This window comes from Mauremys reevesii, linkage group 8, assembly GCF_016161935.1.
Source record: "Mauremys reevesii isolate NIE-2019 linkage group 8, ASM1616193v1, whole genome shotgun sequence".
Classification (NCBI taxonomy): Eukaryota; Metazoa; Chordata; order Testudines; family Geoemydidae; genus Mauremys; species Mauremys reevesii.
This window is the reverse complement of record NC_052630.1, coordinates 73163726-73188094: the sequence shown is the minus strand read 5'-3', so window position 1 is coordinate 73188094 and position 24369 is coordinate 73163726. Positions and strand designations below refer to the sequence as shown.

General features: G+C 41.0%; 1 protein-coding gene across 18 annotated transcripts in view; it reads right to left on the bottom strand.

The window, feature by feature from the left end:
- DPYD (dihydropyrimidine dehydrogenase) overlaps positions 1-24369 on the bottom strand; it is a 638604-nt gene that overhangs the window by 336032 nt on the left and 278203 nt on the right. The window contains exon 9 of one of the 18 annotated variants that reach the window (XM_039484222.1): positions 8333-8453. The exons of 16 other annotated variants lie outside the window; for them this stretch is intronic. In XM_039484222.1, the coding sequence (XP_039340156.1) occupies positions 8437-8453 (17 nt within the window). In that variant the 3' untranslated portion in view covers positions 8333-8436. Of the gene's footprint in view, positions 1-8332; positions 8454-8489; positions 9208-24369 lie in introns of those variants that run through there. One more of the 18 variants, XM_039484220.1, reaches the window with a different exon arrangement.

The window sequence follows — 24369 nt, the reverse complement described above, 5'->3', positions numbered from 1 at the left end:
ATCTAGAATGGGCTGAGAACTGAGTCTAGAAGGTGGGCTGTAGGGTAGCCCAAGAGGGACGGAGGAATCATATGTCTGGACATTTATTTGGACTTTTGTTACCCCAAAAGGTATTAAATTTGTTTAGTGACTTAGCTTTCTTTATCCTGATCAAGACCACCTCTCCAACAGCCTTACTAAAACCTGATACCAAGGTTCTGTTAATTCAGTATCCTCCTGTAAAGTGTACAGCTCAGTAAACAACCCAAAATTAGCCTATGATATCAATGTATCCATGACATCAAGGACCATAGTGTCAAATTCGGAGAAGGCTCACTCATGTCCTCAACTGGAGTTGAAGTGAATTCCTTTCAAAGTGCTTTTAGCATTGCATTAAGACAGAACTTGTCAAGAAGTGAGGTTCCAGAGGACTAAGCCACACATAAAAAGGCTCCTTGCTGGTTTCCTGCACCAACTCTCAACTTCTTTCCACTTCATACTCTGAGTGACATGAAAAACAGACAGTTACCAACATGTACCATTTCAGCTTTCAGGCCCAACTCTCATCCAATCCTCCTTTAAAGAAAAGCTATTGCACTGCTTCAGATATGGTCCAAAGCTCAATAAATCCTCCATCTCTTAATATGTCCTTAATAATACATTTGCTCTGGCCATGACGGAGGAGACAGTCAATTGCCAAGAGTAAGGATACCACCCAGGGTATGAAAATTAAGATGGTCATGCTTGTATTCATGCAAATTAATCTTTTTGGATGCCTCAGCCCTCCTGGCCAAATCCCACAAGCCTGCCAGTTTACAAACAGTGAGTAGAGATACCAAATTCAGGCCCATGTAACTGCGGCAGGCTGCTCTGTTGCCTCCTCACAGTTTTTTTTTTCTCCTGATACTCCAGGCATGGGGAGTGGGGGAGCTCCATCCAGAAGGACAGGGTTTATATACCCTCCTCCAGGTGTACAGATGCCAATGGCCTACCTGAGCCCCACCCTTTGAATAAATACCGTGAAAAGCTATTCAGAAGAAACATCAAGAGGACTGAAGGAAAATAAAGAACAGACTTTCTTTCAGGTTCGTTTGTTTGTGAGATGTTTTACAACCTTTGGACCGAATTTCTCACATTATAGTAAAAAGAAAAGCAATGTTTTGAAATGGCACAGATGGAGAATCATAGAACTTGTAAAATTCAGAAGGGAGGTAATAAGAATATTATAATGTATTTTATAGGTAACATAATTGCTGATATTTTGGATAATAAAAACCCTTGAAATTAAGATCTGAATTACACATAAATATAGTCATAGGGCTGTGCTTCAAAAATCTCACACTCATGCTTGATTTTCATCTAACAGTGAAGCCAGGAGTGAATAACCACAAGCCCATGTAACTCTTCTACAGTAAGAATAACTAATATATGAGGGAGTGAAATGAAAAGAGCTGGCAATGCATTTCCCCCCCAGCATATCAAGCAGGTTTTCATAAGGAAGCAATGGTCATCAATCACTACCTCATTACCAACCTGTCATCTGGGCTTAGGCTAAATGTGTTCTGGCTTGCTGCCATACTAAATGTTCAATGAAACATCCTTAAGGCTCTCTACAAGTTCAGCTGAAGCCGCACATGCTATACATCAAAGAGGAACATTAGTGTTATCATAGCTTAATAAATAGTGCCATTCTGGCAATGTAATCCTATGTTCTAGAGCTATCTACCATTCCCAATATTATACTGCTTAAGTAAACAATCTTGCTGTCTTGTGTTAAGTTTATTTAGTGAAAATGCATGTATAGATAATTAGTCATACTGTTATAGATATGCTTTCATTCCTGCTGAAGAAAAAAATGTGAGCAAAACTAGCACAGTATTTTAAAGCACACAACATAATAAAGTTTATCCTGAAATGTTTGTTCGTAATGCATGCATATTATAATTTATCACCCAGGATTTATGTTTTTGCTTTGCCAGAAAATTGTGATGATCGTAAAGCAGCCCCAAATATCATCAGTCTTTCAAAAATCATATTGACTTAAATATTGGCCTACTGTACAGTTGTGGGAATGTAATACAGTAACTGAGGCTGTCAGCATTACTGCTGGCATAATCCTTACTTTTGTAATTCCATTGACTTCAATGAGAATACTCACAGAAGTGAGGTTACTTAAGTGCATATACGCGTGTAGGATTAAGTCCTACATCTGTTTTACTGTCAGGTTAAAAATGCGTCCGGATTGAAAACTGACAAAAGTTTCAGAAAAAAATGTGTGTCTCCCCCCGCACCCCACCCCAGTGTAGAAAGAGTAAATCAGTTTGGCTATTGTAAAAATATTCTAATGTGAAAAACAGTTCAGGTAGCTTTTTTGCTCTCTTATAATTTAAAACAGCCACAACTCTGATTTAAAATATTCTAGTGGCATGTGATTAGGCCATAATGTTATATAATTAAAATGTGAAAAGTGGCTCCAACACGTGTTCAGTCAGAGTTTTTCCAAATTATTTTAAACATACAGCAGACAGACTGAGTTGAAGGCTGATCAGTAGGCTCAGCTTTTTCTGCTAAAGACACATTGGCTTGAGCTACTGCTCAGAATTCTATCCACCCCGCCATCAGCTCCCTTCCTTTGCCTGTGGAGATGAATACTGCACTAGCTGCAGTCTCTCCTGATGGCGGTTGAGTGGGGGAAGAAATTTGATCCTGTCAGACTACTCTCCTGATTTGTGGGGAAGGAGGAGGAAAACACATACACACACACACACACACACACCGGAGAAGATTTCCCTGGCTTATGGGGAGGGAGAGAGAAGAATCTGCATACTATTTGCAAGGATCACAGGATAAAAATCTGACGGCATCAGAACTGTTTCATTCTATGGAAATGAAAATGAAAGGGATTCCTGCTAGGGCATACTTTCCACATTCCCAGGGCGAATTTTGCTGCTGGCTGACTGAATGTCTCTCCCACATCTAGAGCAAGATATGGGTGAAGAGAGGAAATAAAGAAGCATAACTGTAATTCTGATAAACTAAAGGGAAAAAATGGTGAAGAGTTCTGTGGTTTTACAGTGGTTATGGTCCATGCTGTTTGCATCCTCCAGTCCACCCCTGCCGAGTCACTATTCTGCCTTTTATCTACTACAGCTTGAGTTGAGCCTTGGGCTAAATTTGGATGCAGGTGCAACATTCAAGGCTGGGAGCTCTGCACGCACATGAGAGGGCTGAATTTGGCCTTTTAACTTTGAATTACCTGTTTTCTGCTAGTCTGTATCACAATCTTCAGGCTTCACAATGCCTTTAAGGCACAGTCGACATGGGGGTGATGAGGTAGTACATGGACCCATCTAGAGTTCCATGAGACACTGAGCTCAAGCAGCCACAAACCCTTGGAGGTCTGGGAAGCAGAGCTCCTACCCCACTCTTCAGGAATGTACAGGACCCACTCCCCTCTGCACCCAGTCAACACCTCTGGTGCTGTGTCAGCTTGACCCCTGTATATGAGTGCAAGGATGAGAGAGACTCCTTGTTCCCTCCTATTTCTGCATACATCCGATAGGCACAATCTTGCTCCTAAGAGTGTTATAACAATATAGATTTTAAACTCTGTATAGCTTTAATTTAGATTCTTTACAGTGATTTTGAATGTGATGGCATTGCATAGATTTCTTTCAATAAGGTACTCAAAGACAAGCCTGCTAAAAAAATCAATGCCATATTTGCAAGTCTCATTAGATCCTCACAAAACCAAGATCCTCTTTTCATAAGGCCACAGCATTCAACATTTCTATGCCTAACCTTCCCAACCTGATCCTAGCATAAGTAGTCATTGCAAAAAGTTAACAAGCCTGAGTTCAGTGGGAAGGTATAATCATTAAAACCAAAAAAACAGACATTTAAGGCCCTACCAATTGAATAAAATAGGTCTAGAATGTTCTTAAGTGTTCGAAATTGAAACATTATTGAACTGATGGTAGAAAGACTGTCAGTGTTTTATTAAGCGCCCAAGATTATTTACTGTAAAGGTGTTTTTGCTCCATTGAATGAATACACATCATAATTGTCTCATGAAAGGTGATTTCTTTCAGCTATCCAGTGCAACAAGGTGGTTTGCTTTTTTGTTAAAGAAAAACAAAATTGTTACCTCATGAGCACCATGTGCATGTAGGTTGTGCTGAGCTGTGCCTATCACAGAGGTAAAGCAGAGATTACTTTGCCTCACAAAAGCCCCATTAAAATAATTATAACATCACCTCTTCTCCATTTAGGCCCTAAACCTGCCACTAAACCACATGAGGTGACCCTTAAATTCCATGAAGCCCCACTGACTTTAATGGGGTCCATCCATGCACTTCTCTTCTTCTCCTGCACATTGATTCCCAGTCTGAAGGTGAAGGATTTGAACTCTGGAGATCTAGCAGTAGAAGCAAGATTGAAAGTCAAGGACCCCTTACTGAAGAACCATGCCTTCAGACCTTTTATATTTAAACCAAGGCCCTATTAGCACAAGCACATCTGCTAATGACAGCTGATGCCGAATCACAAAAGTCAAGAGGTGGTCTTGCAGGTATAGAAACCCCAGTCTGTTAGGCCTTCATAGGTTACATCTAGAATTTTAAATTGCATTGGGAAAACAAACTGGAAGCCAGTCAGTTCTTGAATGCAAGGAACGCAAAGTATTTTAAACACTTTACTTATAAAGAGTACTGTGATCAATTGTTCTTTATGTCCACTGGAGGTAGGAAAAAAAGTAACAGGCTCAATCTGCAGCAAGGAAGATTTAGGCTAGATATTAAAAAAAAATAAGTTGCTAACTATAAGGATAGTTAAGCACTGGAATAGGCTTCCAAGGTCCTTCTGTGCTGAACCATGACCTCCCCTGCCCTTTTCCTAGTCTTTGCTTCTGAGGTCTTCAACTTGGTTCTTAAATTAAATTATAGGAACAACTGCATGGCACTGCTGTAAACTATGACTACCTAATTCATCTCTGTCCAAAATTTATAAGGGTTAGGACACTGCTAGAGCTCAGAAGACATCAGTGTACAGTAGTTATTCCATATGTTCTGTGGGTGAACACCTGCTGCAGAAATACTCCCAAAACCTCATAGTTGGCATAATACTATAATTGCACTCAACTTGTAGGTTGAAAGGTCACTACTTCAGCATACTCAGGTTGCGGCTTCCATTTTAAATGAAAGATATTTTTATCACTGATGGAGTGCTACTTTATCAAATCCTGGGACAGTAAAACTAGATGTTCATTGCTCTCATAGTTGCTTAAACTACGTAGAACATCTTACAAAAATGACTTCTAATGCCCAGGGAGAAGAGAAACCAACTTTGACATGAACTTACGCTTACACCTCAAAGCTGAGAGGTATAACTCATGGAATCCAAAGAACTGGCTGAAGGCACGGACTGAGGAAAGATGAAGTTCCTCTTTTATTTTTATATTTATAAATATGCAGTATATTACAGATGTCACAGAAGGAGAATCATAGATGAAAAGGCCTTTTTTTCACTACCCTATTTGACTCCCACTGTAGAGGAATCTATAAGATTAGAACAATGCGAAGAGAAAAGCAGCCACAAGTCTGTTTGGAGAAAATAACTACTAGGAATTATAAATCTAACAGGATCACAAACAATTTTTTCCTAAACAGAATTCTCCCTAAATACCCAAACATACTGCAATCGATATTCACTGGTAGGTCATTCTGCTAACAAAACTCTAAATCCTATAGCCCTTTAACAGGTCAATATAGAAAGGGTATGTCTGACATTACAATCCATATTCTTTATGGAAATATGGTTATACTATGGATATGACGTAACTGAGATATACTTTATGCAAGATGGTTCTCGTAAGGTATCATTGGAAAGGTTATGATTTACTGAATGTGATTATCTAATGTGTATGCACATATCATTTCTGTATCTAAAGTTAGAAATATGGACTAAATAACAATTACAACTGGGTGTGTATTGGGAAGACACCCACTGGATGACAGGCCATTAGATTTGATTGGCCTTCAGGAAGAAACAACATAACCATGAAGATACTAATGTCTCTCCCTCCTGGGAGGGGTCCAGAGACGTATCTGTGACACTACTAGGTCAAGTGGTCTTGTCACCTGGTACTAAACATTATCTGGGACTTGTAACTTTCCACTGAAAGGGAAGTGGGATGAAGTTTGGGAAACAAAGGATTCCTGCCTTATGTAAATCTTATTTAAGGGTGGCGAGTAAGGCAAATGGGACTCATCCTCTCCATGACCTGTTTGCCCAAGAAGAAAAACTTCTAAAGACACCTGAAGGGAAGGCAAGGGGGGATTCCAGAGACAGGGGTCCAGTCTGAAAAGAAATATAACTGGAACCCTAAACCACAGAAATTTTGCAATTTGCCTAAAATAATGTTTAGGGTAAGAAACTATATTTTGTCACCTGTTATTAAGTACATTGAGCTTAGCTTGCATATTTTGTTTTATTTGCTCAGTAATCTGCTTTGTTCTGTTATCGCTTATATTCACTTAAAATTCACTTTTTGTAGTCATTAAACTTATTTCTTGTTTGTAATATAACCCTGTGAGTACAATTCATAATTGGATGAGGGGTAAGAGGCTGTGAATATCTTCCTTCACATTGAGGTAGGAGGTGGATTTCATAATGTATCTTTGGGTCTGCACTCCAAGGGAGGTGGACACCTGAGTACTGGGGCAAGTCCCTTAAGCTGAGTCTTCCCAGAGCTGATCTCAGTGTCTGTTTTGTTCTGCAGTTGGGAGTGGCCCTGCCTGTGGGTGTGCTGGAGGAGGCTTAATAGCCTGGCTCAGCAAGACAGGTGCCCAGGCTGGCATAACAGGCAGGCTCAGCGGTATCTCAGCACACCAGGTGGCATCGTACGGGGGGCAACCCATCACAGTATGTAACATTAATAAAAGGACAAATTCTTTGTAAACGTAATCAGATTTTTCACCCAACCATGTTGTCCTTTTCCATGAAGATCTGTCTCTGTAACTGTTCAGCCTACTGTCCAGCTACCAGTTCACCCCAATGTAAGAGGTCAGCACCCTCCCCTCCGAAAAAAATATTTCAAACACTCACTTTTGACATAGAGCTAGAGGACGCCCTTGTTTTATTTGTCTGAGCAGAAGAGCAAAGGGGATTAAGTCCACTGCTCAACTGAGTGAGACCTATCCAAATATTGGGTCTGGGTTTGCTGTGGAGTGCATACCGTGGTCTCTGAATACTTCCTGTTCTGAGCAAGAAGGCAGAGCCTTGGTCCACTCCCAGTCACTAGCCAGGCATGAGGAGTAGAAGTACGCTCCACCGTTTCAAGGACTGGAGTAACTTTCTTCCCAGGGGAAAGGAAGAAGTATTTGTGCCTTGGCAGGAGCATCTCTGAAGCATACTGCCTTCCAAACAACTTCTGAGATGGTATGGTTTATCCAGCATCCCTTGCCCACTGCTCAGTCTAGGCACAGTCTACCCTTTAAGGGCTGATTGAACTAGACAATAAAAACATAGCTTTGGACCCTCCTCCTCCCCCAGAGAAACATATTAAAAGTTAATGTATGGGCAAAATAAACTTGTATATAACAATGAGACGCAACAGGATTTGCATTAGTAAGTAAAAATGCACACATTGGCTGAATGATGAAGCACAAGGCTGAGAAAGCTTACCCCACTGTTGAACCTAAATGTTTGTTCTAAAACTGAATGAGGAGCATTAATATAGTTCCTGCTTCACTTTACAAAAAAACCTCTGTGGTTCACTCAGTTCTATAGCTCTGCTGAGCACTGTGGTTGGGCTACAGGAAGATATTTCTTTTCATCACTGCCAAAATCTCTCCCCCAAACAAAGGCTGAATGACTAAAATAACTAAATGCAAAGGATGAAGTTCACCCCTGTGCAGCTGCCCAGTGCATTGCCATTTTTGGAGGTGCAGATCAGCCTTTGGAGGTGGGAGATCTGAACCATCCTGTGCTTTATGGAAGAAAGCCCCATGACAGCTCTTAGTGGGCCAATGTAGAACAGTAGGGACAGGGCAAGGAAGGGACACTGGATCTGTGCTTGCACAACAGGGAGAGCATGGAAAGGATCAGGCCACTATTCCAGCCCATAGCCTGAAACAGCATCAGTGGAAAAGACTAGTTCTAGTGTTAAGGGAAGTGAAATCCACATCTTCCAGCCCCTGCTCAATTCCACACATGCAGTCCATTTAGTATAGCTTTGTGCAGGGAGAGCAGAATTTCACCCTTATTGAAACACAAAGTATTTTTTCCAATTTTTAATTACTTGTTTTCTTAAAATAAATTGAGAATAAGCAACTACATTAATGAAACAGTAGGAGTTAAATTACACAAAAGTCAGGACAACTGGAGTTAAGGTTCCTTTAATCTCTTCTCTTGTATGCATACACCACAGTAGGAAATCTCATTAGTTGATCTTCCAACTTATCCACAGGAAAGCACTGTAGACATTTAAAGTTAAAGCAAAAGGTGCCACATAAATATAAATCAGCACAAAATTAAACCTATTAGCATAGTCTTCCTGGAGGAGCAGGTGTATCACTTGAATTATATCATAGTACAGTATATTATTTTGACTTGAAATAAGGTAGCATGCACAACGCAATAATGGGTCTGATTCTCCCTTCGGACTTGCACCAATTTAACATCAGTATAACTTTATTGCCTTCAGTGAACCTTTGATTTATCTGAGTCTTAGAGGACACTCAGGCCCCATCATGTGGCAAGCATAGTGTGCTGTAACACATATCCACAAAAGCACAGAACAAAGGTTACTGTGGAACCCAAAGTCTGAGTTTTCCTGACTTCAACCTTAACATTACATCAGTGCAGTTTCTCACTTCTAATATATTTTTTAAAAGAGAAGTTTTTTTGACCATGTGTAATTTCAATAGTTGTATATAATGCAAAATATGAACATTTAAGGGAAGTTACACCACATTAAGTTTAACCCTCATTTCTGTCTTGGATGATAGATGCAAGAATTCCAACTGAGTTGATTTTATGAACCAGTTAAATGATTTGTATTCAGAACAACATTAAAAATCCCTATGACAAAGTGTACTTGAACAAAAATATTCTGCTTGTGACACATCCTTTACAAGTAATGTGTTTTCATTTTTCACATGTTGCATCTCATTTATTTTATTCAGGCACACGTAGTTAAATCCGCAAGATATGGCAAGCTTCCAATACCTGTGAAATAATAAATCATTTCTTACAGATGTTTCCACCCGCTGCAAGGCTGCCGTTCATTAATCAAACATTATCAGTTTCTATAAGTGGCCAGTGCTAAACAGGAAAGGTACTTCGGTTTGAGTTTTGACTTTTATTCACTGGTTAGTCCCTGACCCTTACTACTACTGGATGCTTGTTAGAAATATGGAAACCCCTACTGTGCAGCAGATTTTACTACAAGGAATTCTGAAGTGTGGTATAAAAGGAGAAAAATATTTTTTCTCCTAGGATTAAAGGAAAGAAAATCAGACTTGTCTTCTAAAATACAGTAAGATCCATTTCAAAACTCTCTTCTCCATCCCATAAGTAATATATAAACATGTAAGCAAAGATACATTCTGTCATATTTGAAATGCTGTAATAAATTTATATTAGTCACTATGGAAGATGTATCTTTTTCCATTTTAAATTATTAAAACTTCATTTCTGAAAACAGAAACCCTATACCCTTATGAACATAACTCTTTGACAATACAAAGAAAATGGAACAATGGAAGCAACAAGATATCAGATTTATTATCATCATTACGATTGCTTACAGTTAGAAATTATTAGATTTCTGGCAAATTGTTCCCCTTTATAAAATCCCATTTTGTATGATTTTCCTGTCAATTTGTTATTTTGACCTTAGCACATAATTTTGCAAATTTGGGGCTAAAAGTTAAGTTTGGGTGGACACCATAATTTGGTTGAAGTGAAGGATGAAGGATTATATACAATCAAAAAACAGGCTGATCCCTAATAATAATACCACTTAGCTCTTCTATAGTGCTTTATCAATACATGGTAAGTACTCCTGTTCCCGTTTTACACATGGGGAAACTGGGGCACAGAAAAGTGAAATGACTTTCTCAAAGTCACACAGCAGGCCAGTGGCAGAACTGGGACTAGAATCCACATCTCCAAAGTCCCAGTCTACTGCTCTGTCCACTAGAACAGTGGCTCTCAACCTTTTCAGACTACTGTACCCCTTCTGGAGTCTGATTTCTCTTGCATACCCCAAGTTTCACTTCACTTAAAAAACTACTTGCTTACAAAATCAGACACAGATACAAAAGTGTCACAGCACACTATTGCTGAAAAATTGCTTACTTTCTCATTTTTACCATATTATTACAAAGAAATATGAATTGGAATATAAATATTGTAGTTATATATTTCAGTGTATAGTATATAGAGCAGTATAAACAAGTCATGGTCTGTATGAAATTTTAGCTTACACTGACTTCACCAGTGCTTTTTATGTAGCCTGCTGTAAAACTAGGCAAATATCTAGATGAGTTGATGTACACACACACACACACACGGAAGACCTCTGCGTATCCCCAGGGGTATGCATACCCTTCATTGAGAACCACTGCATTAGGACACACAGCTTCATCTTAATGGCAATTTTCAAATATACTAATATTTGATATTTCTTTAAACAAATGATTTTTTTTAAAGTAAGTAATATGATTTCTGAACAACAAAGCAGCAAACTTCTTTCCTTACTTCTTTTTAAATTAAGAGTTCTGTTTGCATATTCCCCAGTTTTTGGAATGAGCACCAAAATTTTAAATGTGGTTGGAGACCTCTGTTGATACAGACCTTATAAGGCCCATCAAATGGGGCCTCATTCCTGCAGACTGTAGAAAGTATCCAGAAGTGGCTGGGGTGGGGAGTGTTTCTGAACTTTGGTAGGATTCAGGATAAGGTCAATGCATGGAAAGACTTTTATTTACATTGAAAACTAAGGGTCCAATCCTTCATGCATTGGATATGAGCAGACTCTTGCACCTGTGTGGCGCCCTTTTAGGTAAATTTTCAGAACACTGTGGGTGAAATCCTGGCTCTACTGAATGTTGTGACTTCACTGGAGTCATGATTTCATCTGATAATTATAAAAAAAATGTTTTAAAGTTTTTATCAGACCTCCCAGAAAAAAATCTATTTTAAGAAGATTTGGCATATGGAATTTTGGGATGATTTTTCTGGAGTTTTTAGAAGTAGAGGCTTTAAAAAATCGGATTTGTTCTGTGAGGCCAACTTCAACCTTAACTATAGAGCGGTTCTCAAACTTATTTGATCATGCCCCCTTCTTTGTGTCTGTAGTCACTTACGCCATCCCCAACACAAGTAAATATACCGCTGCCCTGCTCTGAAGGCAGAGCGGAGAGCAGCGCCTGCTGGCCAGGTGCCCAGCTCTGAGGGCAGTGCCACGCAAGCTGCAGTTCAGAAGTCAGGATGGTAATGTGAAAAGTGATATTTGTCAATATCACTTTTCACAGCAGATTTAGTGTCCCATTGCCAGCCTGACTTCTGTGATGCTGCTGCCACCCTGGGGCTAACAGCTGGAGCCCTGTCTCCAACTCCCGGTGAGGGGAAAAGGGAGCCTGGGGGGGTGGGGCTCCAGCTGACAGCCCCGGGGCAGTGGCGCTCCAGTTGTCCCCTTTATCCCATCCCCCCACCTCCTGGGTGTGCACAGCCCTTATGCATGAGCCCCAGCCACCCAGGGCTAACAGCAGGAGCTCTTTTAAGAAAAAATGCACACAGCTCGTCCCTCCCTTGGGAGGCCCACCCCATAGTTTCAAAACTGCTTCTACAGAGCAACTGCTACTTTAGAACAATGCACCCAACAGGAGCTTTTCTGAACACCCACAGAATGTATACAATAAATTCTACGTTTGACTGTCTCATACTCCCTGGCACACAAAAGTTGCCAGTTAAGGTCTCAATCTTCCATAATTACACAAAACTTCCATTGCCATAAATAAGTGAGAATTCACAGACTAGGGGAATAAGGCTAAGATGGCTTTAAAATACCTTTGCGCCCTCGTGATTTTTGGCTGCTCCAGGGGCTGGAGTAGCCCTGTGTTTAATTTAGACAGCACTACTGCTCTCCTATCTAGGGTGACCAGATGTCCCGATTTCATATGGACAGTCCCAATATTTGGGGCTTTTTCTTATATAGGTGCCAATAACCCCCCATCCCCTGTCCCGATTTTTCACACTTGCTATCAGGTCACCCTACTCCTACCCCAGCACACCTCTCCCACACCCTATGGGGCTGTAGAATGGGTCCTCAGAAGTCAGCATGCTGTCCTCAGTTTCTGCACCAGGGGAATTCTGTGTCCCTTTTTATAGCCCCTTTGCTCAGCATAAAGGGCCTGGCGTGTGGAGAATCTCACCCAATGGGGGCATTACATGATTACTGGATTCAGTCCTAAGTTAGTACGTTGAAAAACTTAGGGCTGGTCTACACTAGGGGGAGGATCGATGTAAGATACACAACTTCAGCTATGCTATTCATGTAGCTGAAGTCGAAGTATCTTAGTTCGACTTACTTGGCTGTCCTCACAGCGGCAAGTTGACTGCCGTGGCCCCCCCATCGACTCCGCTTACTCCTCCTGCCAAGGTGGAGTATGGGCATCGATTCGGGGATCGGTTTATCATGTCTAGATGAGACGTGATAAATCGATCCCCAATAGATCGATTACTACCCGCCGATCCAGCAGGTAGTGTAGACGTGGCCTTAGAAAGAAAACTAATCCAGAACATGCTCTCACAATGCACTGTATCTGGGATTTGCCTTAAATATGTTTTTCCAGCTCATCCAGTACAAAATTTATCTATTTTCCCTTAGAAAAACCAAGTTAAAGCATATCACACTGATAAGCCTCAAACAACATGAAATATGTATACAATAGCTGTTTTGGGTCTAGTAGACAACTGAATGTGGAACCTTTTTGCAAGAAACTCTGTTTTGCTTTCTCAAACCTCCTTTCCTTGTTTTTTTGGAGATTCAGATAATCTCCTCTCAGAGCTCTACTTTTATTTTTGCTCACCAAAAATTATATTTGCTCTCAGCCATGACCACAATATAAATCCTCTGCTTCTTAATAAAGGTACAAAATAGTCATGCTTGAGTCAATTGTACATTCAAATAATGGATGGGATTGTGGCACATTTTTCAATACACAAGTGCTAAATGCTATACTAATGATTTTTATGTATTTATTTATTTTACACAGTATATGTTCTTCACCGACAAAACCCCCAAGTTACTGGAGAAAAAAGCTATACATTCTGAATTACTGAGACATGATCAGTGACAAAGGCTAAAGATGTCCTTTCCAAAATAATGAGAAGGTACTTCAATTCCAGTACTCACTAAACTGTTAGAATCTATTTAAAAATAGACACCATATGTAAATAAACAACCATCTGTCTTCATTATATTCACAGATACAACAATAAATTATTTCTTTCTAAGAAACCACAAATGTACATTAATAATCAATTATACTCTTTTTTCTTACATGATTGAGACATGAGTGAACAAAAAGCAACTTTTTTTACTACATTTGAAAAAAATCAAACATTTATTATCTGTTACAAAAAGCCTCCTACTTTCTAAGTAACTAATAAGCTTCAGCACAATTATAAAAGCAGCATTAAAGACTAATCTACTGAATCTTGTTGACCCTTACATTCTTATCATTGAATTTTGTTCTTTGAAACTCTAATCACCAAAGCTCATTAATTAGAGAGAATTTTGAACAACTGCCATACTGAACTGCTGATACCTATTTCTGCTTTCCATAATGGTCCATGTTTAAGAGGCTACATTTGTGGCACAAATCTATTGCATAAAAATCATTGCACGTAAAGAAATAAGGAGTATGTGTAAAAATTTGAACAGTGAACATGGACTTATTTATCAAGCAGACTTTGTTCATTTCTATTCTGCATAATAAATAACAATAGCCAAAGGATATCATGTAAAAGAAAACATTGCCAAAGACAAAAGATTTGGGAAATATCTGTTAGATAACCATGTAATTTGTTCATGATTATTTGAACACTTTGATTATTTAGTATTCTTATTTTCGTCTAACAATCTTTTTCGGTCTTTTTAAAAATAAAATTTAGAATAATGTTTTTGAATTTTAGATCTAACACCATGAAAACACTAACATCACAGTGTAGATTCAGAAAAATGTAGAAAACACTGTGTACACTGATCTATAGTTACTATACACACATCAGCCAGGACAGCACAACTCTCACTTGCAACATCCCTGCTATTCCAGGAATGGGCCACTGATAAGCAAAAGTCAATTGTGCTAAATTATGAGATGAGTTTGTAATGTGGTAAGATGTGCATGGAGGATAACCAAAATGACTATTTATGAGGAATTCCAAACTTGGTCCAAAGGCAATAGGTTAATACAGCAAATCGCTGTGCCACCCATGACCATAGAAATATTTGTGTGTGCATGTTAAATTTTCTCCTGGAGAATTTACCATGCGGTATTTTTCCCTTTATATTTTTAAAAATTTTAATTATCAATATTTAAAAATTGATATATAGCAGTTTGATTAATATGTGTATTTACCAGATGCCTATTACCTTCATAGTGTTTTAGGAAAAAACACACACCAAAACAACCAACCATGGTAGAAAGAGACAGTCAATCATGCTAAAATGTAAAAAAAGACATTAAAGTAAGATCTAACGTGACAAAGTGACAACTGACTCAGAAGCTTGGATAGTCTCTATTAAACCAAAGTGCCAGCTATAGCAGCAAAAATATTTACATAGCTTAATAAGAACATTTACCATATTGTTTTAGTACTTGAATGTTTCTTCGCAGGTATTCGTTGCCAATCTCATTAAAACTACAATAGATTGTTGACACACTGTGCCCTGGCTACATTGGCATGTGTTTCCCATAGTGTTTTGTCGATTAAAAAAAAAAACCCAAAACCTGTTGCACTATATCAACACTGAAAAAGTATCTGAAGTGAAAATTAGAAATACTAATGGACTTGAAAAGCTTTGTAATTGACTTGTGCCTGAACCACGCAGCAGGGATTTTCTCTGGTGTAGAAAACATGCTGTAGGTAGGAGAGAGTGTAAGTCAGTGCATGTTGTGCTCTGGCCATCCTAGGCCACTCTAACTACCAGAGGCTGCTCCAAGTTACATAAAGGGCCAAAGCTGCTCCCCTCCCCAGCATTTCCAGGGATCAGGAGATTCCCCTTCTCCTGCAAAATAACTTGTCAGAAGGGGCCAGATGGAGCAGAAAAGTTAGTAAGAAAACTCATTAAAGTTCACCTGAGAAGCTTCTCTTTGAAAGAAGAGCTTGGGGGCCCATGGAGTCTGAAGTCTCTCAACCTCACAGACCCTAGAGTTTGCAGAGAAGCAGCCATCCTGCAGGGACAGCTAGCACCGCACATCATTCTGCTGATGCCCCTTACCCTAGCCCTGGCTACACTGGCCACAGGAGCTCTTGCTGCTTCAAATGATATAAGAAAGCCAGGGGAAAAGACAGCCAAAATAGATTTCCTACAGCAATTCCTAAAAGGGCTTGGCTATACTTGCAAGTTGCAGCGCTGGTGGAGGCTTTCCAGCGCTGCAATTATTCTCCGTCCACACTTGCAAGGCACATCCAGCGCTGCAACTCCCTGGCTGCAGCGCTGGCTGTGCACCCGTTCGGGTTGGGGTATAAGGAATGCAGCGCTGGTGATCCAGCACTGCTCATCAGGTGTGGACACAGACCAGCGCTTTAATTGGCCTCCAGGGAATAAGGAGATATCCCAGAATTCCTGTTCAGCCACTCTGCTCATCAGTTTGCACTCTACTGCTCTGGCCTCAGGTGACCCGCCCTTTAAGTGCCCTGGGAATTTTAAAAATCCCCTTCCTGTTTGCTGCAGCCAGGTGTGGAGTGCAATCAGTTAATCTTTCCAGGTGACCATGCCTCCACGTGGCAAACGAGCTCCAGCATGGAGCAATGGCGAGTTGCTGGACCTCATTAGTGTTTGGGGGGGAGGAAGCTGTGCAGTCCCAGCTGTGCTCCAGCCGTAGGAATTATGATATCTTTGAGCAGGTATCAAGGTCCATGCTGGATAGGGGCCATGATCGGGACGCGCTGCAATGCAGGGTTAAAGTAAAGGAGCTACGGAGTGCCTATTACAAAGCCCGCGAGGGAAACCGCCGGTCCGGCGCTGCCCCCACAACCTGCCGTTTTACAGGGAGATGGACGCGATACTTGGGGGTGACCCCACTGCCAATCCTAGGACCACGATGGACACTTCTGAGCAGGGTGGGGGACAGGAGGAGGAGGAGGAGGCGGTGGGGAGGGAGGAAACCACGAGTGAAGCTACTGGGATGGGGGAAGACACCCCAGAGTCCCAGGAGGCATGCAGCCAGGTGCTCTTCTCAAGCCAGGAGGAAGGAAGCCAATCGCAGCAGCCAGCAGTTGCTGAAGGACAAACAGAGGAGTGAGTTACCGGTAAGCGGCTTTTATTTTCAGGGTGGAAATGTTTCGGGAGAGGAGAGGGGGTTAGGGCTGCATGCATGCATGCATGCCTAGATGTGGAATAGCCCATTGATGTGGTCTATCACGTCGCGGTAATCGGCTGCAGTAATCTCCTCAAAAGTTTCAGCCAGAGCGTGGGCAATGTGCCTGCGCAGGTTTATAGGGAGAGCCACTGTGGTCCTTGTCCCAGTCAGGCTAACACATCCGCGCCACTGTGCCGCGAGGGGTGGGGGGACCATTGCTGCACACAGGCAAGCTGCATAGGGGCCAGGGCGGAATCCGCATTGTTGTAGAAGACCTTCCCGCTCTTCCCTGGTGACCCGCAGCAGGGAGATATCTTCCAGGAGTAACTCCTGTGGAAAATGTTGGGAGACTGTTTAGTGTAGATCCCCCATGCAGCTGTTTGCTGTCCCCAACGCACAGAAACCCCTGCACAGCCCTGAAGCAATCTCAGTACCCCTTACTCACCATTTCATGTCTCCTGTTGTGTTATGTGTGGGAAAAGAATGCTAAAGTGAACACTGAAAACTCCTTCAGTGTGTGGGAATTACTGCTTGGATGAGATAATTAACAATGCTACCCTGTTAAATGTTGCCATTTTTGCCTTCAAGAAGTGACCTTGATTGCTGGACTGCCCAGAACTACCACAGCACAGAGACTACAAATCTGAGGAAAAAGCCGCGAAAAACCAAGGAAGATATGCTGAAAACAGTTATTGATCACTCTGCTCGAGAGAGTAAACAGCTGCAGGAGTGGAGAGAAAGGGAAAGCAGGATCCGCCAGAGACATTGGTGGAGAAACGCTGTGGCAAAGAGAAAAAGCACAGACCAGCTGCTAGGCATCCTGGCACGCCAAGCGGACTCTCTCCAGGCACTCGTAGCCATGCAGGCAGAGCAGTCCCGTGCTGCCCCACAGACCCCCCGTCCCAAATTTTATTCTCTTCTGCCCCAATGTTAGCTCCTAACCCCCTTCCCCAGCATCCAGGTTCTTACCACCACCAGCTGCCTCCAACACCTGTATGTTCACCAACCAGCCCTGAGAACTACGACCCTCTGCACTCAACCCCCATCACCATGCAGTATATGCACCCTGAAGTGCAGCAGCCATTGCACAGCACTGCAGACAGGACATATGCAAACTTGTGACTTTACAGTTCACCAACCCACCCCCCTGCCCTAGGTTCCTGAAATGTTGTGTGTCTGTCAATGAAGTATTTTTCTTTTCAATAAAATAAATCTTGTCTTTGAAAAGTCTTTATTATTGCAGATAGTGAAAGATACCTTATCCCAGTAAAGAAACAGTCACTGGAAATCATGTGGATAATAGAATAATAGATCCTAACAGTGTAGGATAATAGAATCCTAACAGTGTAACCACTGCACTTCACTCCCATGCAAGGCAGCAAACATTACTGTTGGCTTTCAGCCTCAAATTGTTCCCTCAAGGCACCCCTAATCCTTGTAGCCCTGTGCTGGGCCTCTCTAGTAGCCCTGCTCTTTGGCTGTGCAAATTCAGCCTCCAGGACTTGAACCTCGGTGGTCCATGCCTGACTGAATGTTTCACCCTTCCCTTCATAAATATTATGGAGGGCACAGCATGCGGATATAACCGCGGGGATGCTGCTTTCCCCCAAGTCTAGCTTCCCATACAGGGACCGCCAGCGGGCTTTTAAACGCCCAAAAGCACACTCCACAGTCATTCGGCACCGGCTCAGCCTGTAGTTGAACCGGTCCTTGCTCCTGTCAAGCTTCCCTGTATAGGGTTTCATGAGCCAAGGCAGTAACGGGTAAGCGGGGTCTCCAAGGATCACAATGGGCATTTCGACGTCCCCTACTGTGATCTTCCTGTCTGGGAAATAAGTCCCTGCCTGCATCTTCCTGAACAGGCCACTGTTCCGAAAGATGCGTGCATCATGCACCTTTCCAGGCCAGCCTGTGTAAATGTCAATGAAACACCCATGGTGATCCACAAGCGCCTGGAGAACCATAGAGAAATACCCCTTCCGATTAACGTACTCTGATGCTAGGTGGGGGGGTGTGCCAGAATAGGAATATGCGTCCCATCTATCGCCCCTCCACAGTTAGGGAAACCCATTTGTGCAAAGCCATCCACAATGTCCTGCACGTTCCCCAGAGTCACGGTCCTTCTTAGCAGGATGCGATTAATTGCCCTGCAAACTTGCATCAACACGATTCCAACGGTCGACTTTCCCACTCCAAACTGGTTCCCGACCGACCGGTAGCTGTCTGGAGTTGCCAGCTTCCAGATTGCAATAGCCACCTGCTTTTCCACCGTCAGGGCAGCTCTCAATCTTGTGTCCTTGTGCCGCAGGGTGGGGGCGAGCTCAGCACACAGTCCCATGAAAGAGGCTTTTCTCATACAAAAGTTCTGCAGCCACTGCTCGTCATCCCAGACTTCCATGACGATGTGATCCCACCACTCAGTGCTTGTTTCCCGAGCCCAAAAGCGGCGTTCAACGGTGCTGAGCATTTCCGTAAATGCCACAAGCACTGTAGTGTCACACGCGGCAAGCAACTCGATATCATCGATATCATCGTCAGACTCCTCACTGTCACTTTGGAGCTGAAGGAATAGCCCAACTGCCAAACGTGTTGTGCTGACGACACTCATCATCACAGTCCTCAGCAGCTCGGGCTCCATTTCCCACAGAAATCGCGATTCACAGACAGAGAGTAAAAAACAGCAAGCGACTCACAATAGCGCCAAACGTGGCCGGAAAAACTGTGAATGCTGGGATGCGAAGCGATGCACCACGGGGCGTTGGGACAGGAAGCGGAATGATCCGCACCCTTCCGTCCCCTTCCCACAACCCACAGCGCAAAAATGGGACGAGGTGCTCTGTGGGATAGCTGCCCACAATGCACCTCTCAATACAGCGCTGCAAATGCTGCAAGTGTGGCCACACTGCAGCGCTGGTAGCTGTCAGTGTGGCCACACTCCAGCGCTGGCCCTGCACAGCTGGATGACCAGCGCTGCAAACTACCAGCGCTGCAACTTGCAAGTGTAGCCAAGCCCAAGTCCTTGGAGATCTACGAAAAATCCACCTCACAAATCTGAGTTTTGTCTAACCTGTCAATTCAGCCCAAGAAGTGGCTACTCCCTTATTGATTGGGCAGTGAAAGGAATCTGAAGTCTGAATGATTACATTTATAAGACACAAATTTATACAGGAAGACTTCTTGGAACTTTATTCATTAACATGAAAAAGACCTGCTATTTTCTCACCAATAATTGGCACTAAATGTCAAGTGAGATTTTGGTACATTTTCCATTTCTGTACAGTCTCAAAAAATCCAACAAACCTAGTTTTCTAACTAGCCTCAGGGTTAAAGTAAAATGAAGGGAGAAAAGAATAGGCATTTCTGGATCCATTGTTTAAACTTTGTATTGTGTCAGTCCTCATATGGTATAAGGTGGCACATTATTTCAAAATGTATGCGGAAGCATTAAACCTATACTGGGCCAAATGCAGCACTGCTTTAAGAAAGCAAAACTCAGTGAAAGTCAATGGAGTTGCACCAACTTGTATCAGAGTTGAATTTTGTCCACTTTATGGATGTTTATAAATTCTGTATCTGATTCTTAACAGGGAAGTTAAAAATGACATTATAACTAATAACCAATTTATTTTAAAAAACTGGTTTGTAGCTTTATGACCCATGGGGAAGAAACATTTGAAAGCATCATGCAAGCACACAGAGCCATGTTTTCTCTGTATGACAATCAGATGATCACAGGTAAACTTAGTTAAATAATGGACACAAAGCACGCTTCCACATGCACAGTAGAGCTTTAAAAAAAAAAGTGTCACAGACACAGAATTACCTTACATCTAACGCTTCCATCTTTCTTAATATTTATCTTTTCTTTACATAATTTTTTCAAATGTAAAAATATTGTAATAAATGTATTGATTAAATTCTAAACAATATGGTTAAAATGTATTAAACAAAATTAATTTTCCAATGTTGTAACCATTTTGCTCCCAAGATATGAGAGAGTCATTGTGGGTGAGGTAATATCTTAGATTGGACCAACTTCTGTCACCCATCTTGCCACTATGAATTTTCTAAGGTAATCATACATTTAACTGCTTCAAACAATATGAACCAAATGTAAACACAAAATTGATTTTCCCATTGCATTTAGATGGGCATGTTCTTTCAGAAAGCAGTCCAGCATCTTAGAAACAGATAGGAGAGAGTTTTGTGAAACATCTGCAACAGAAATTGTTATGCTAAGTAGTTTCTTGGTAGGAAAGATAAGTAAATAAGAGAATGAAAATCTGTGTAATTTGCAAGTGAATAGGTTAAGGATGCCCAAGGGCAGATTTTTAGTATTTTCTGGAAGTGTCTTAAGATTATTAATAATAAATAAGCTGTTTTGTGCATCTGAGCCCCAAAAGCTTCCACTATCTAGCATTGCTGATATGTATTAAGGAGGTTCCACTAATATCAAGTGGAGCAGTGTAGAATCAGAAGAGCAGATTACAATGAATGCCATTAGCAGAAAGATTCCTTTAAAATAAGAAATTCCTTTTTTTCTGTGAAAAGGGAGAAAAATTGCTGTTCTCTACAAATAAACTCATGTTGAATAGATAAAGAAGTGAAAGCACCCAATATAAACAGGTTCTTTTACAGAGCTCTTCTTCTAATGCAATTTTGTTTCCTTTGTTTTGAGGTGGGGTAGGCAACCTATGGCATGTATGCCAAAGGCGGCACACAAACTGATTTTCAGTGGCTCTCACACTGCCCGGGTCCTGGCCACCGGTCCAGGGGGGCTCTGCATTTTAATTTAATTTTAAATGAAGCTTCTTTAACATTTTAAAAACCTTATTTACTTTACATACAACAATAGTTTAGTTATATATTAAAGACTTTTAGAAAGAGACCTTCTAAAAACATTAAAATGTATTACTGGCACGCAAAACCTTAAATTAGAATGAATAAATGAAGACTTGGCACACCACTTCTGAAAGGTTGCCGATCCCTGTTTTGAGGAGACTTTAAAAAATGTTGTGATTCAAGTAATGTACAAGGACAGAATATCAACTATGTTGAAGTTGTACAGTTTATTGTATTAAAACTGATTTATGGTCAGTTTTGTTTACAGATGCACAACCATAATATAGCAATGTCCTTCACATCATAGTAGTGAAAATAAACATTAACTCAATATGGAAGGAATTTGAAAATAGACTGTGACTTAGATCACACTAAGCTGAAATTCTACTCACTTCCACAGGTGATCTGTGCATTCCTTGAGCTGTTAGCATGGGGCTGAGTGGTGCACATAGGCTTGTTTGAACTTCTACATTGCTCCTTCTAGATTTAAGTACACAATCTACTGCAGGGGAATTCCTCCATTAATGCGTTGATGCAACTGCAGCTCTTTTTTGACACAGCCCATGATGGAGAGATTACTTTAAATTTAAATAGTATTTAATAGATAAATCACTCTGCTTCCATGTGTACTTTATGGGAATGTTAATGGACAGTTTGTTTCTAGCTGCTCTCTGATAACAATGTAGTAGTATATTCTCCATTCACATCCAGGCTATGTCTAAATTCTGCCATTGTTTCCTTCACAACATCTGTCTTTATTCAGACAGCTAAAACTCATCTATGCCTTCAGGTTCAGTCTTGATTATTTCAGCAGCAGCATCTTTGGCCTCCCTGAAGCCTCCTAAAATCCTCCACAACTAAAATGATCTTCCTGGATTTTAACTCTCATTGGCTCCTCATTCTGCATCTCATAACATTGAAACTCCAAGCCTGATTCTCCATGGCTCTGCAACTTGTGTTGTCATTTATACCACTGCATAGTGGGGAAAATGGCCTTTCCTGTCCTTTCTTTCCATGCACTGCGTGTTTCAGGCCCTCTTTGCTTGCCTGGTCTTGTCTCCCAGTCGATTGCCCCATGCCCCTTCTGCTGCACCAGCAATGCCAGCCTTAATACCCAATTGATCTGTTTCTCCCACAGGTATCTCTTTTTTCATGTTGCCTTCTATATGCAGATCTGAGCTGGCCCATTTCTCTGTCACTCACTGTGACACTGTATAAATTGTTTGGGGAGCAGTCATTCTTCTATGAATACTGTTGGGTTTTATAAAATAACACTGCACAACACCAAAATAAAGACAGAGAAACAAGAACATTTCTTTAGCCAGCAGAGTCTAATGGCTTAATCCTGAAAGGTACACAGTATTTTTGTCCTTGAATCCAGCAAAGCACCTAAGTGTGTGCTTAACTTTAAGCACATGTATTGTGCACTTTACTGGATCTGCATCAGAGTGCTCAGAGAGCAGAACCCTAAGTGATGATACACCGAGGCTCCAAATAGCAGCATCTATCACTTTTGAAATACAGCAACCAACTGCAAAAGTCTGGAAGCAATTTCAAATGAAACTGGCATCCCCACTCTTCTCTTTGGAGGTGACAAGTTTAGTAGCAAGTGAAGGGAAAAGGAAAAATTGCAAATAGGAACGGAAAAGGGAAAAAAAACAGAATTAAGTGAGACAGAAAAACTGTCTGCAGTTAAATCTGTGTGCTGGCCATGGGCCTATGCACTTCATATGCAGATATCATGTCCTCCAAATTTAGTTTATGGATCAGGAGTAAGATGCACAATTTTTTTCTGTAGCACCAGTAAAATGAACATCTGTTCACTTTTTGCCATGTAGGTTTGTAGCTGTGTGGGTGGGTGTGAACAGAGCTCTTGATGTGTAATATTCTTCCCATCTGCACACCAGGTGGCACTGCATAGTTAATCAGAAGATAATAACAGGCATGAGGAGATTACTTACTTTTTGGGGATAAGATAGTAAATCAATCTCACAACTTTTAAAAAATGAGGTGCATCAGGGCTTGGATTTTTAATTTATTTTTGGTGTGTAATTTTGTTACAATCAATGAGATTATTTGAAGACAACATTGTTTTAATGCTATGTTAATTAACAATGAATGACTGCAATTACTGAAGAGGTTCTGTACATGAGGTCTTTGATTTATTCCCTTTGATATATTGATTTAACTCTTGCAAGTAGGACATACTATACAGTATAAAGGACTCTCTCTCGGATTTATTTTGTGCTCATGTAAAACTAACTAAATTTGCATTAAATGATATAGCCTCTGGGGAATCTAGAATGGTATAACAGGTGTTATAGCAATCCAATATCACACTATAGAGGAAGAAATAGTGTTTTTTTACAAACCAAATGTTAAGTGTTTCCAAGTGCAACACAATATCATACAGTATGTAAAACTAACAAAACTAATATGAAATTAGAGAGGGAAAATACCCTGTTAGATAATGAATTATCCACCCCCCTGCAACTACAGGAGTGATTGTTTGCTACTGCATATTTTATAATGTTTTCTTCAGTCAAATTGTAAAAGGCTCAAGTAATGGAACTTACACCACTTCCTTTGGCAGATTTAATTCCTGAAATTTGAGCAACATTTTCATCTGCTCATTTTGATCTCACTGTTTTTGCTTTATACCCCATCTCCGTGGACCACCCTAAACAATGTTCCTCCTCGGTGTTCACATTCTTCTGAAATTTTTACTAAGTTTTTTTTGGCCCAAGCTATAAATATTTAGTGCCAAACTGCGTAACCCATACTCATACTTTTAGAATATCTCTTTCTATAAGTCTATAACTGAACTATTGTTGTATGTAAAGTAAATAAGGTTTTTAAAATGTTTAAGAAACTTAATTTAAAATTAAATTAAAATGCAGAGCTCCCAGACCTGTGGCCAGGACCCGGGCAGCGTGAGTGCCACTGAAAA